The sequence below is a fragment of the Coregonus lavaretus genome (assembly GCF_964263955.1).
Source record: "Coregonus lavaretus genome assembly, chromosome: 37".
In the NCBI taxonomy this organism is placed as follows: Eukaryota; Metazoa; Chordata; class Actinopteri; order Salmoniformes; family Salmonidae; genus Coregonus; species Coregonus lavaretus.
The window spans coordinates 2,816,180-2,831,439 of NC_140024.1; the positions used below are offsets into that span (position 1 = coordinate 2,816,180).

Here is a 15,260-nt window from a genome sequence, read left to right on the forward strand (position 1 = left end):
CACGGAAGTCTCGCGATGTTGCGTCTCTGGGTTTAGAAACTCTGTGATAAAGCCTTGTGTTCCCGGAAGTCTCGCGATGTTGTGTCTCTGGGTTTAGAAACTCTGTGATAAAGCCTTGTGTTCCCGGAAGTCTCGCGATGTTGCGTCTCTGGGTTTAGAAACTCTGTGATAAAGCCTTGTGTTCCCGGAAGTCTCGCGATGTTGCGTCTCTGGGTTTAGAAACTCTGTGATAAAGCCTTGTGTTCCCGGAAGTCTCGCGATGTTGCGTCTCTGGGTTTAGAAACTCTGTGATAAAGCCTTGTGTTCCCGGAAGTCTCGCGATGTTGCGTCTCTGGGTTTAGAAACTCTGTGATAAAGCCTTGTGTTCCCGGAAGTCTCGCGATGTTGCGTCTCTGGGTTTAGAAACTCTGTGATAAAGCCTTGTGTTCCCGGAAGTCTCGCGATGTTGCGTCTCTGGTTTTAGAAACTCTGTGATAAAGCCTTGTGTTCCTATTATTATTATTTTTTCCCCGCTGTTGGAGGTAGGTGCACTTGATTCAGTAGCCCTTGCGGCAGGAAGACAAAGTGTTCCCATTTTTAACAATTTCATGTGTCTAAAGGTAGAACTCTGCCTACCCAGCAGGCCCAGAGAGCAAATCAAGTGCACCTATAGGCCTACCGCTGGCCAATCAGATAGCTCAGATCACCGTGTCTGCAGTTTCCTCGAACCACAGACTGTAAAAATAAACTTCAAACGCACAGCAAAGTTGATAATGTGAGATTTAAAAACTATTAAAACCATGACTAGAGAGACTCAACAAATACAGCTGCTGTTTTTATGAATAAGTCATGTTTAAGTTGTTATTCAGCACTGTCAACACTTTGTCCAACACTTTTATTAACCATAAAATGTGGGTTCTTCCTTCCCCTCACGCTACAACCAGCACTGCAGCTGCAATTAATGAGTATAGCAAAGTGTTCCGATAAGCTTGCGTTGTTATTAATAGCGGCTTGTGTATTTTTAAAATAACAACATGAATTGGTGCATGAGGCAGAAATATTGCAGTGTGACTTGAGTTTTGCTATTCAGCTGGAAGACTGTGACCCCTTTTTTCAGCGGAGGGACCGTGAGTCGGATCACTCGGGTGAGAGGCAGCCTCACCGCTACTCCATCCCTCCCCTCAGACTGACCATCAGATGCAGGCCATCAGTCCAACAAATACAAAAATATATACAGTACCAGTCAAAAGTTTGGACACACCTACTCATTCATGGGTTTTTCTTTATTTTTACTATTTTCTACAAAACGATGAAATAACACATATGGAATCATGTAGTAACCAAGAAAGTGTTAAACAAATCAAAATATATTTTATATGTGAGATTCTTCAAAGTAGCCACCCTTTGCCTTGATGACAGCTTTGTAAACTCTTGGCATTCTCACAACCAGCTTCATGAGGTAGTCACCTGGAATGCATTTCAATTAACAGGTGTGCCTTCTTAAAAGTTAATGCGTTTGAGCCAATCAGTTGTGTTAAGGTAGGGTTGGTATATAGAAGATAGCCCTATTTGGTAAAAGACCAAGACCATATTATGGCAAGAACAGCTCAAATAAGCAAAGAGAAATTACAGTCCATCATTAAATTAAGAGATGAAGGTCAGTCATTACAGAACATTTCAAGAACTTTTAAAGTTTCTTCAAGTGCAGTCGCAAAAACCATCAAGCACTATGATGAAACTTGCTCTCATGAGGACCGCCACAGGAAAGGAAAATCCAGAGTTACCTCTGCTGCAAAGGATAAGTTCATTAGAGTTACCAGCCTCAGAAATCGGCAATTAACTGCACCTCAGAAATTGCAGCCCAAATATATGCTTCACAGAGTTCAAGTAACAGACATCTCAACATCAACAGTTCAGAGGAGACTGCGTGAATCAGGCCTTCATGGTTGAATTGCTGCAAAGAAACCACTACTAAAGGACACCAATAAGAAGAAGAGACTTGCTTTGGCCAAGAAACACGAGCAATGGATATTAGACCGGTGGTCCAAATTTGAGATTTTTGGTTCCAACCGCCGTGTCTTTGTGAGACGCAGAGTATGTGAACGGATGATCTCCGCATTTGTGGTTCCCACCGTGAAGCATGGAGGAGGTGGTTTGATGGTGTGGGGGTGCTTTGCTGGTGATACTGTCAGTGATTTATTTTGAATTCAAGGCACACTTAACCAGCATGGCTACCACAGTACTCTGCAGCGATACGCCAACCCATCTGGTTTGCGCTTAGTGGGACTATCATTTACATTTATTTTTCAACAGGACAATGACCCAAAACACACCTCCAGGCTGTGTAAGGGCTATTTGACCAAGAAGGAGAGTGATAGAGTGCTGCATCAGATTAACTGGCCTCCACAATCACCCGACCTCAACCCAATTGAGATGGTTTGGGATGAGTTGGACCGCAGAGTGAAGGAAAAGCAGCCAACAAGTGCTCAGCATATATGGGAACTCCTTCAAGACTGTTGGAAAAGCATTCCAGGTGACTAACTCATGAAGCTGGTTGAGAACATGCCAAGAGTGTGCAAAGCTGTCATCAAGGCAAAGGGTGGCTACTTTGAAGAATCTCAAATATAAAATATATTTTGGTTACTACATGATTCCATATGTGTTATTTCATAGTTGTGATGTCTTCACTATTATTCTACAATGTAGAAAATAGTAAAAATAAAGAAAAACCCTTGAATGAGTAGGTGTGTCCAAACTTTTGACTGGTACTGTATATATAATGCTCACTCAGCTGTGCCTCACAAGTGATACCAAATTATCTATTACCAGTGTGATCATATACCTAATTTCAAAATGGTCTGAGAAAGATAACATTGGCAGCGCAATTCAAGCAATGTATTTGGCCTATAACCAACTGCACAAACCTCATTGCTACAGAACTGTATTTGGTTAATGTTGCATATGGTTTACGTTTAAGTCATGTTTAAAAATATCTGAGCGGTAGATCTCGGGTTTCATTTAGACTCAGACAGTGATCTTGACTCAGAAAAGGTTGGTGACCACTGCCCTAGACCCACTCCAATTGGCATTACACCCCAACAGATCCATAGACAATGCAATCTCAATTGCATTCCACACTGCCCTCACCCACTTAGATAAGAGGAATACCTATGTGAGAATGCTGTTAATTGACTACAGCTCAGTGTTCAACACCATAGTCAACTCCAAGCTCATTACCAAGCTTGAGACCTTGGGACGGAACAGCTCCCTCTGCAGCTGGATCTTGGACTGCCTGACGGACTGACCCCAGGTGGTGAGGGTAGGCAACGTTACCTACGCCACGCTGACCCTCAACACTGAGGCCCCACAGGGGTGTGTGCTTAGTCCACTCCTGTACTCCCTGTTAACCCACGACTGCGTGGCCATGCACGCCTCCAACACCATCAAGTTTGTTAACGACACAATGGTGGTAGGCCTGATCACCGGCGCCGATGAGAAAGCCTACAGGGAGGAGGTCAATGTCCTGGCAGTGTGGTGCTGGAACAACAACCTCTCCCTCAACGTCAGTAAGACCAAGGAGCTGATCATGGACTGCAAGAAACGGGGGGGGGGCGAGCACGCCCCCATCCACATCGATGGGGCTGCAGTGGATCGGGTCGAGAGCTTTAAGTTCCTCTGAGTCCAAATCACTAAGGACATAAAATGGTCCACACACACGCAAACAGTTGTGAAGGTGGCGCGACAGCACCTCTCCCCCTCAGGAGGTTGAAAAGATTTGGCATGGGCCCTCAAACACTCAAAAGGTTCAACAGCTGCACCACTGAGAGAATCTTGACTGGCTGCATCACTGTTTGGTATGGCAACAGCACCGCCCTCAATCGCATGGCGCTACAGAGGGTGGTGCGGACAACCCAGTACATCACTGGTGCCGAGCTCCCTGACATCCAGGACCTCTATATCAGGCGGTGTGAAAGTAAGACCCGGAAAGTTGTTCAAACTCCAGCCAACCAAGCCATAGACTGTTCTCGCTGCTTTCGCACAGCAAGCGGTACCGGAGAATCAAGTCTGACATCAACAGGCTCCTGAACAGCTTCTATCCTCAAGCCATAAGACTGCTAAATAGCTAACAAAATGTCTACACGGACTATCTGCATTGACCCTTGTATTTTATAAAAAAATTTGCAATCTCTATGCACACTCAATCTATGAACATTTTACATACTCACACTGACACTCCAACACACACACACACACACACACACACACACACACACTTCATTTGCTCATATACATAACACGCACACACGTTCATTCTGACTCTACACACGCACACACTCACATACAGGATAATCATCATATACGCTGCTGCTACACTGTTTATAATATCTCCTGATGCCTAGTTACAAGCTATCCACCTAATTTTTGAAGGTTGCTATGGGCACAGCCAAACATCGGACGTAATGGATTCCACTTCCGCTTTACCTCCCTACTGCAGCGCGCCGGTGGCAAACTTGCCAGCGTATATTATTTGAAAGAGTCAATTTATAGAATATAAAAGTCAAGCAAACAAGTATAAGTCTATAAGTGTAATTTTATATATATATTTCATTATTTCGGTAACGTTAGCTAGACTTACTAGTAGGCTAGTTCTGTTGTGATAATAACGTTAGTTGTGTTGTGTCAAAAACAGAAAGACTCTGAATGGATGGTGACAGCTATGTGATGGGCGTCTCACGGGCTCCTCTGATTGGCAGGTGTCACCGTGGCTGAAGAGCCACACACACCACCACCCACGACGACAGATTTGTCACTTAATTTTTCCCTGATGTCTGGAGCAAGTGAGTAATTATGAGGGCCAGGTGAGAGGAGGGGGATGCTGATTGGGCAGGAATGGAACAGGCCTGAAAAAGAAAGGGGGGAGAGAAAAAGAGAAAGAGAGACAGAGAGAAGGGTGGGAGAGAAAGGAGTGGGTGAGAGAAGCATAGATAAATAGGAAAAAAGTGAGAGGGAGGAGGGGTTCTGTACTGTAGACGGAGAGAGAGAGAACGAGTCAGGAGGGGTACACAGGCATCCCCAGATTCATGGTTTTGACATCTGTGTCCTTCTCGACTCGCTGCTCACAGCCCGTTTGTCATCCCCCCCTCCTGGTCGGCCATGAAGGGAGAGGGTGGGGGGGGAGGGGACGAAAAAATATCCCTTATCCCTTGACGCGGGACTACTCTGGTGAATGGGGACACATTTAAGGATGAAGAGGAGGTTAATGTGCTGGGTAGAATGAGGGAACTTCTGAAACACACTAATGTAAAACACACACACACTGCAGCACAGGAGATGGAGAAATAACACACATGAATGCACACACACCCATCAGTGAGTTATAGTGAAAAAATAAACCCCAAAAAGAGTTATGGGAGAATGCTGGACAAATAATGGCTTCCAACCGAGAGAAATCAGAGGTGGGGATTCAGTATCTTACCTATACTCTTTATCCCTCATTCTTTCTCTCCATGCCCTCTGCTCCCCTCATCTTGTTTTCTCTACCAATCCCTCTAAATTTCTAACATCTCTCTCTCTCTCTCTCTCTCTCTCTCTCTCTCTCTCTCTCTCTCTCTCTCTCTCTCTCTCTCTCTCTCTCTCTCTCTCTCTCTCTCTCTCTCTCTCTCTCTCTCTCTCTCTCTCTCTCTCTCTCTCTCTCTCTCTCTCTCTCTCTCTCTCTCTCTCTCTCTCTCTCTCTCTCTCTCTCTCTCTCTCTCTCTCTCTCTCTCTCTCTCTCTCTCTCTCTCTCTCTCTCTCTCTCTCTCCTCCAACCCTTTTCGCTTCCCCCCTCCGTCCTTCCCTCTATCCCTCTCCAGGTGTGTGACCTTTCTGCTCTCCCTGACAGCCAGTAAAAGGCAGCGTCTCAGAACTACTCCTGTGTCAGGCCCCGTTTGTCACAAATCATTAAGCCTGGCCAATGACAGACAGGCGCTGACCCTGAATATCCATATGTTCTCTCACACAGCAATGCGTGCACATGCCGGCATGGGCTACAAACACGGTAAAAGGCACAAAAACACACAGGCAGAAAAGCAGTGAAATACTGTACTGTGTACCAACTGTCAACATGTATACAAACTAGAGCTGATGTGCAACCTGTTCAAGAATGATCCGATTTCTTTTTGACTCTCTAAGCGTGATTTGTCCAAATGGTCAGTGACAAAAAAATATGCACACCGGAACAAAGTTCCTCGGTAGTCGTCGCATCCCACAATCTGTTGACAGACGCTACGCTACAATACCAGTTATGTTACGTGTTTCTGTCCACGAGAGATTACTTACAGCATTGCTCATTCAGGATGCAAATTGAGAGGGGAAAATAAAAATCACACACACACGTCAAAGAAAACCATAAATAAGAGAACAGGCCTTTGCAATGCATCAACTGCAGAGTGGCTTTGCGCTTCAGCAAAAAATAAGGCAGTCAATTCTCCCGCAAGTGATTTCTCCTATAATTTAAAACTCCAGTTTCTCCACTTTTCTAATTTAAATCGATACACAGAAAATGCAAAGCGGCATGCACAGCCGGAGATAAGGCTCTGGAGACAGGCACGCACAATAAAATGTTGTAAATGTACATAAAAAACGACACTGAACTGGCATTGGATGGCTACTGCATTGTACTACACTTCCTACAGGGGGTATTCGGTGGACCAGTGGAACAATACTGAAGTGTGTGTGTGTGTGTGAGTGTCCGCATCCATATCCATGTGTGTCCATACCAGAAAAACAAGCTGCCTGATAGCTCTGCTCAGGTGTTGTGGTCACATGATGATCATGCAACATCTAATGCCATTTTAAGCTCAACCCACAATATCATCAACCACAATATCTAGGGCAACAGTAAGAGACTGTAAAAAACCTGATCTAGCATTTGAACACGTGTTTTTTATGTTGTTGTATTTTTGTATGATATTCATACAGGCGTTTAGATTTAGAACTATAAGCTATTGGTGTATTATACCATTTATGAGGGTATAGGGTCATTCTATATAAATTCAATCACTATTTGACTGACAATAACCTGTGCCAAATGTGATATCCCTCCTAAATAGCTTGGGTTAATGTCCCTATCCAATCACTAAGACCAGCAGGCTGGTCTTCTTACTGTACACATACAGTAGGGTATAGGGTCGTTCTATATGAATTCAATCACTTTGTGACTGACAATCATTGTGCCAAATGTGATATCCCTCCTAAGTAGCTCGGGTTAATGTCCCTATCCAATCACTAAGACCAGCAGGATGTATAGAACCGTCATAAATGTGTATTTTCCTTTTATTGTCCATTTGTATTGTTCTTGTCCTTTTCTTAAATGCCGTTTTAAAATGTGTACATGATACTGCAACACATTTTTCCCAAGGGGAAAATAAATTCAGTAAGGTAAAGCGCGTGTGTGTGTGTGTGTGTGTGTGTGTGTGACTCACCTGAGCCCCCCTCGGCCAGGTAGAGGTCTCTGGCGTAGAGAACCGAATCCAGCATTGACTCAAAGAGCAGGAAGTAACCCTGGAAGAGAGAGAGAGGACAGATCAGTACAATACAACGGTCAGGGAGACATGCATCGGAGGGTTGCAGTCAATATCTCAGGTGCCACCTACTACCGATGTGCCCTTGAGCAAGGTACTTAACCCCTAAGTTGACCCTGTGCTGCTCCCAGACTGTAATGTGAGTAATTGTGAGGTGGGGATGGGTACTGTGACAGCAAGTACTAACACATTTCCGTTGTCTCTGTATAATGGATCGATAAAGATTTGATTGCATTGTATCACATTCAAGCCTTCACATTCATTTCAATGAAGGTTTTATAATTAGGCTGTCTTGTACACAGTCACAGCTAAAAGCTGAATTGCAGTATCCAGACAAAAAAAGAGAATAAATAAATAAAGTTAGTAAAAAATAAAGAACTCAAGTCTTGACAGTGTCAGATGGCCTCTATTCTGCTGCCAGCCCAGTTGGATGGTACTAGGAAGGACAGGTTTGATGATGGTAATGGTAGTGCTGGAGTTGGCTCACTGGTCCTGACATTGTTCTCAGTCCTCAGCTCTCTGTAGCCATTGGACGACTCTACCACTAGTGATGTGTAGTACCCACTTGGGTAATGCTTCTTCTGCTGCCAATAAGGGCGCTACACTGCGTAAAATGGCCTGTTTCCGAGAGTGTACACGTCAGTCAGAATATCTTTAATGAAAAGTAGAAACTCAGTATTGAGAATTCATGATAAAAACAGAGCTCAAATTTTTATTTAGTAGGCATATAACAAGTAGTTCATACATTTAAAAAACGTTTTAATAAGAAAGATAGACTGACTATAAAGTTAATGGAGTCTATATTCATACGACTCGTCATTTCATCAATTAAAGATCCAATATCGAATCAAACTTTAATACAAACTTTATTGGAAGTGCATTTTAAATAGCAACACACTTAAAACAATAAATATATTTTAAAAAATTACACAGAATCAAATAACATATAGCATATATATAAAGGCCAAGCTAAAAAGGCAGGTTGTCAAATGGGATTTAAACACCTCATATTTCAAAACCATCATAATAAGAATGATAGACTATAAAGTTATTGGGGTCTATTTCATATGATCTTGTCACAACTATATTTCGCTCTGGTGATTTTGAACATGGGAAAATATAGTCGAGCAAGCAACTGCAATTGATATTTGCAGTGAGATTTATATTTTAACATATTTCTTTTTTTTTTTTACATTTTAGTCATTTTAGCAGATGCTCTTATACAGAGCGACTTACAGTTTAGTCATTTTAGCAGATGCTCTTATACAGAGCGACTTACAGTTTTAGTGAGTGCATACATTTTTCATACTGGCCCCCCGTGTGAATCGAACCCACAACCCTGCCGTTGCAAGCGCCATGCTCTACCAACTGAGCTACAGGAAGCCTCTATATAACTTAATATAATACAAATGTGACCAATTACTGTCAGGTTTGGGCAAAGGTGGATAGAGTTTTCTTAATATATGGCGCTGGTGTTTTATGTCAGGTCATCACAATCTGTGGTTAGTTTTGGTCACAATATTTTGTTTGGGTTAAGAGTAGTGTAGGCATCCATCTGCATGAGAAAAGGAGAATACAAAGAAAAGACCTGGGGCATTTTGAAAACTCAGGGGTTGTTTTGTTATGAGGAGGACATTTCACGACATGGAAATGGTTACAGAAATGGTACCACAACACTCTGCATCCCGTTATGAAGCAGTCTTATTATTAGTGTCTATCTGAACACAGGCACTGTTCCCATAGCTATCAGAGTTAGCTGGCTGGCTAGCTAGCTACTAGCTACGCTAGCCTGCTGTAGCGCGTAGCTAACTAGCTATATTGCTGTGTAACAACCAACAGAAAACATCACATTTTTATATTCAAAGTTAGTAACTAGCTAGCTACTACCATTATTTAACTGTAATAAACTGTTTGTTTTTTAAAGAATTTGCAGGTTAGCTTGCCATTTTGGCTAGTTTGCTAGCTAGCTTGCAAGCTAGTTCGTTTTTGCTAACAAAGATTATAGGGCTAACGTTAACGTTAGATAGATAGGCTAGAGCAGCTACAATAACTGTTCTTTTTTGTTATTTTGTTATTTTGCTAATGATGTTTTTTTGCTTTCATAACGGGCAGTTGATCAGCTGAATGCCAAGTAATAGCGATTGGAGCAAGAGCGACAAAATATGACTTGGACAGAGCAGTTCCACATCCTAAAATATTCACAAGGATTTTGATGCATGTTACTTCTGTCAAGCCATTTTTCAAATATTGTTATCACAATGGTAATATGTGTCACAGCTCTCAAAATAAATATTAATTATTGAAGTGATTGGTACTCACATGCCAACATAAAACAAGCAATAGACTGGCAGTAGTGAGAAATGTAAATGGTTTAAGTTGTGTGATTCTATTAAAACCACCAGTTGACTTTCATTGCTAATACACCACACTGACTTTATCTTCTCCAACATAGACTGAGTATACCAAACATTAGGAACACCTTCCTAATATTGATATCTCCTCCCATTCATCTACACTGAAAGAAGTGGATTTACATCAATAAGGGATCATAGCGTTCACCTGGTCAGTCTACGCCATAGAAAGAGCTTCATCTTAATGCTTTGTATACCCAGTGTATGTACACTGGACGGAAAGAGAGAAGCATCAGATACCATAAACAGAACAACAGAAGGAACTCAAAAAACTAAAATGGCATTCCAGAGACAGGTTCGTTTAGTAATGTGAACCAATCCATACATTTGTAAATGCAGTACTCGGTTCTGAAAAGATGAGCTTTGTACAATTCATTTCAATGCTTTGTAACCTGGAGATTTCAGTGTTGAATACCTTCTGTATATTAGGCAGAATAACCGTTTGTCTCTATTCCACAGGGTTTGGTCAGTCATGTGAAGGAGCTTCCCACTGAAAATTCTTATGTCATGTTTGAAGGGACAGCCTTCTCAAATATGTTACATGATAGTGGTGCGAATAAAATGAATAAACCTAATTTCATGTTTTTTCTTTGTCATGTCTCAGGAAGAACAGTCCGCACAACACCATTGCTGGTCAGTCAGCTGAGTGCAAGCTACACAGCTGGAGAGTGGAACAAGGAAGATTTTGAAAGTGAATTTGCTAGTCCCATAAAGAAATTGACTTACTAACATAGTTCTACGTTTTACAATTTTCAAGCATTTTAATGCATATAACCATTGCCAATACACCACACTGACTATCTCCTCAGATGCACTGGCAACCCGGTAATGGACTGAAATGGAGAGGCATAAGTCGTCGGACACCCCAGACACAGCATCTGAGACGGACATGAAAAAGCGAAGGCGGCGTTGCCAGAGACAGGTTAGTTTATAAATGTGAACCAATGCATACATTTTAAATAGCGTAATGAGTTTTGGGAAGAATAACTTATTGTCTCCTGTAATTTCACAGGCATTGGCCAGTCGCCTAAATGAGCTCTCTGCTGAAGAGAGGTGGCGATTTGAAGGGGCAACTGAAGACATGTCTGATGTGGAGATGGACCCAGAAGACCCCAATAAATGTTTTGTGGGGCCAAGCGTGCTTATTACAGAGAAAAAGCGCAGTCAGAACAAAAAAACTGTCCACGTCCACCGCAGCCCTACCCAGAACATCTGAAAGACCACAATCACCTGCACTTTAGTCTATTTTCACTGACTCTTCACACCTGCTTTTCAAGAGACTTTTTGCAATGACTCCCACTCACACACATACCATTGCTGATCCTATTTATTATTTGTTATATAAGCTGCTCAACCATGTCTAGCATATTTCATAGTCTATACTGTATATTCTTATTATGTGTATATATTTTTCAAAAACGACCCTTCTTTTACTACTCTTTATTACTTAGTGGTAACTTTTTTTTTTTTTATAAATGTGGATTGTACTGTTGAGGAGAGCTTGCAAGTAACCATTTCACTACTGTTTACATCCTGTATCCTGAGTGCTTTTATTAAAGGGGGGGGGGGGGGGGGGCAAGGTAGAAGGGGGGCTGTAACAATGGTGTGGTGTGAGTGTAAGTATAACTAGATGGCATGTCTCAGGCTGGACACATTGGCAAAGTAAGGAAAGGTTCACCATTTTGAATGTTATATTGTTTTTGTGCATCTCTGAGTGACGTTCTATCGATTCCCTGGGTCATTTCATGTTTTCATGTGTATCTGAGTTATTTGCTTTCAAGCAGGCATAAATCCAGCCTGTATAACGTAGCACTGTGATAATGTCGCTCTCACTACACTGGAAGTTAATAGGAAAACGACTTTTAGATCGCAAAAATGTCTTATCATACATGTCAAGATTTCAATACTGGCTGACAACTCAGGAGGATGTCTTCTGTTGAATGAACCATTGATCATATTTGTGCGATATTCCTACCTCGAGAAATGTGCAATTTAACGGAGGGTCTAGCACATTTTCCTATATGTCTGCCTCTTTAGTCCAGGGTGCATTGCATGGTGCTGTTGTTAAAGATATTATAGAAAGGAGATAGGAATCCAGTGACTGAAGGAACGTATAACGCCCCACCAAGCAGACTGTCGATGTCACGATCGTTGACACATGATGAAGCGGACCAAGGCGCAGCGTGATAGGCGTACATACTTTTATTAGTGTACACACAACGAACCAAAACAATAAACGATACGTGAAGTCCTAGGTTAAATACACAAACCTTCCGGAACAAGATCCCACAAAACAAAAGTGCCAACAGGCTGCCTAAGTATGGTTCCCAATCAGAGACAACGAGAATCAGCTGCCTCTGATTGGGAACCACCCTGGCCAACATAGAAAACACGAACTAGAACACAACATAGAAAAAAACAAAACATAGGAACTAACACCCTGGCTCAACATTAAAGAGTCCCCAGAGCCAGGGCGTGACAGTACCCCCCCCCCCCCCAAAGGCGCGGACTGCGACCGCGCCAACCAAACACAAGAGGGTAGGGGCCGGGTGGGCATTCCGCCTCGGAGGCGGATTCGGCTCCGGGCGTGACCACCACTCTCTCTACCCCCCCGTAGCGCCCCTGGTCTGGTCTGGCCCCGCTGGCCGGAGCTGGACTGGACATCGGTGGAGCGGATTGCTTTGGCTCCGGTGTGGAGCAGCTGACCGGTGCCGGACCAGGCACCGGTGGAACAGGCACGGACCGTGCCGGACTGACGACGCACACCACTGGCTTGGTGCGGGGAGCAGGAACGGGCCGGACCGGGCTGACGACGCGCACCACTGGCTTGGTGCGGGGAGCAGGAACGGGCCGGACCGGGCTGACGACGCGCACCACTGGCTTGGTGCGGGGAGCAGGAACGGGCCGGACCGGGCTGGCGACGCGCACCACTGGCTTGGTGCGGGGAGCAGGAACGGGCCGGACCGGGCTGGCGACGCGCACCACTGGCTTGGTGCGGGGAGCAGGAACGGGCCTGACCGTACTGGGAACACACACCACTGGCCTTGTGTGGGAATCAGGAACGGGCCGGACCGGACTGGTAACACACCCCAGTACCTCTCGCCGTGCCTCTACACTACCCTTCTCCCTCGTGACCAGTGGCCCCCGTAACCTGGCGGCCTCCTCTGCTAACCTGCCGAACCGCTCTATCGCGGCCTCCCGCTGCCTCGCTGTCCACGGTGTGAGCCCCCCCCTAAAAATGTATTGGGCTTGTCTCTCCCCCGTGCTCAAGGCCTCCATCCCTCTTGCCAGACTCGCACTCATCTCCTCCCAAGTCCATCCTCTCTCCTCGTCATGCTGCTTGATCCAGTCGAGGTGGGATCTTCTGTCACGATCGTTGACACATGAAGAAGCGGACCAAGGCGCACATACTTTTATTAGTGTACACACAACGAACCAAAACAATAAACGATACGTGAAGTCCTAGGTTAAATACACAAACCTTCCGGAACAAGATCCCACAAAACAAAAGTGCCAACAGGCTGCCTAAGTATGGTTCCCAATCAGAGACAACGAGAATCAGCTGCCTCTGATTGGGAACCACCCTGGCCAACATAGAAAACACGAACTAGAACACAATATAGAAAATAACTAAACATAGGAACTAACACCCTGGCTCAACATTAAAGAGTCCCCAGAGCCAGGGCGTGACAGTCGACCAATCGCGTTCACGTTGTCATGCTGCGTCATGTGGTTGCTAAGCTAATTGTCAAGCAATCCCTTCTCAAAGGGTGCATTTGTAAATTCACTCTGGTTACCTACTCCGATTTCAGAGCACTCTCGTCTGAGTGTGCTAGAGCGCAGAATAACTGATGAATTTACGAGCGCTCAACACCCATTGAATAAGGCCGGTGTCAGTAAACGTCGGCAAAAATGCGTAATTAAATTGTTGCCAGCATCAGTTACAGTCACAAACTCTCTGGATTACATTAAAACAGCCTAACCAGCTCTGCTAGGGTGAGTAAAATGGTCAGAGTTAGGTGTCTGGAAGTAGCTAGCAAGCTAGCCAACGTTAGCCAGTTACCTTGGGTGCTTTTGTGAGGTCAGAATGCTCGGATCAACCCTACTCCTCGGCCAGAGCGTCCAGTGTGCGTTCTGAACGCTCCGAGAGCTAAATGTTCTGATAACACTCTGAATTTACGAACACCCAGAGCGCACTCTAGCACTCCAGATTGAATTTACGAACACACCCAAAGTCAGTGTATATGTCGAGAAACAGGCCTATTTTCCACTAAAAGATGTAATGTCACGATTCCAAAGAAATACGATACTACAGATAGCAACTTAATTATCTCACATCTCGGAAAATACTTTGTACTGAAAATAATGTTGTACTGCTTGTTGGGTTTTTGAAGGCGAGCGCTCCTTGTCCCAGAATCGCCCAGAATGCACCGTGCGGCCCATTGACGTAGCATGGGCAATGCTTCCAATCTCCTCAAAAGTATATCTGCAGTTGTAAATGTTAGACTCCACTCTGTGAGGCACATCGATCAGCAGGTTGAAAATGGTGAGATTGTAGACTCCTAAATTGATAGTGCAGTTTGTTTAAGGATTTTACAGCTAACTAGCTACGTTACATGCTGATATTGTCTTTTGGTATTATTGTGTGCAGCTCAATTTGCTAGCTAGCCAGCCTGCCAATAGAGAGAGCACTGCATTGTGGATTTTGTAGTCGACTTGAGCTGCAACAAATTTCCACAACGATTTTCCATGCTACTACCCTATTATAAACGCCAAAATTAAACATTTGTTCAGAAAAAATATTGTTCTCACATATTAGTCTTATTTAATACTATAAATGAAAGGAATTAGTGGTTTTAGGTGAATTTTTCTTATCCTACAATCGGTAGAGAAACCAACTTATGAGTGTTTTCATTCAGAAGAACTTCTGACTGGCATGGAAGTAACTAGAGTCTTCAGAGGTGTAAGGATAATGTGGAGTCTGAAACGAGGTTATTTGGTGCAGTGCTAAAAGCCTGAACATGAGAAAGTTGGTTTGGTGCCTCTAGCTTGAATGGTTCAAGAGTTAGTTAGTGAGTTATTTTATGCTAATTATGCAAATGTCTATAGTTATAACTGATAAACGTTTTTAAGAATTTGAAGTTAGGATAGCCTGAACGTGAGAAAGTTGGTTTGGAGTCTCTAGCGTTTACGGTTATTAAGTTACTGTTGGTGAGTCATTTTACGCTAATTTCTATAGTTATAGTTGATAAATATCTTAAATAATTTGGAGTTAGGATAGCCTGAATGTTTTAAAGTTAGCTTATAG

The 15,260-nt window shown here is 43.6% G+C and overlaps 1 protein-coding gene across 2 annotated transcripts in view; it reads right to left on the minus strand.

Annotated features, from left to right (window-relative positions):
* Positions 1 to 15,260, minus strand: part of LOC311111698 (protein arginine N-methyltransferase 3-like) — a 133,757-nt gene that overhangs the window by 58,808 nt on the left and 59,689 nt on the right. For both annotated transcript variants that reach the window (XM_084154492.1, XM_084154493.1), the window contains one exon: positions 7,443 to 7,521. In XM_084154492.1, the coding sequence (XP_084010618.1) occupies positions 7,443 to 7,521 (79 nt within the window). The remainder of the gene's footprint in view (positions 1 to 7,442; positions 7,522 to 15,260) is intronic.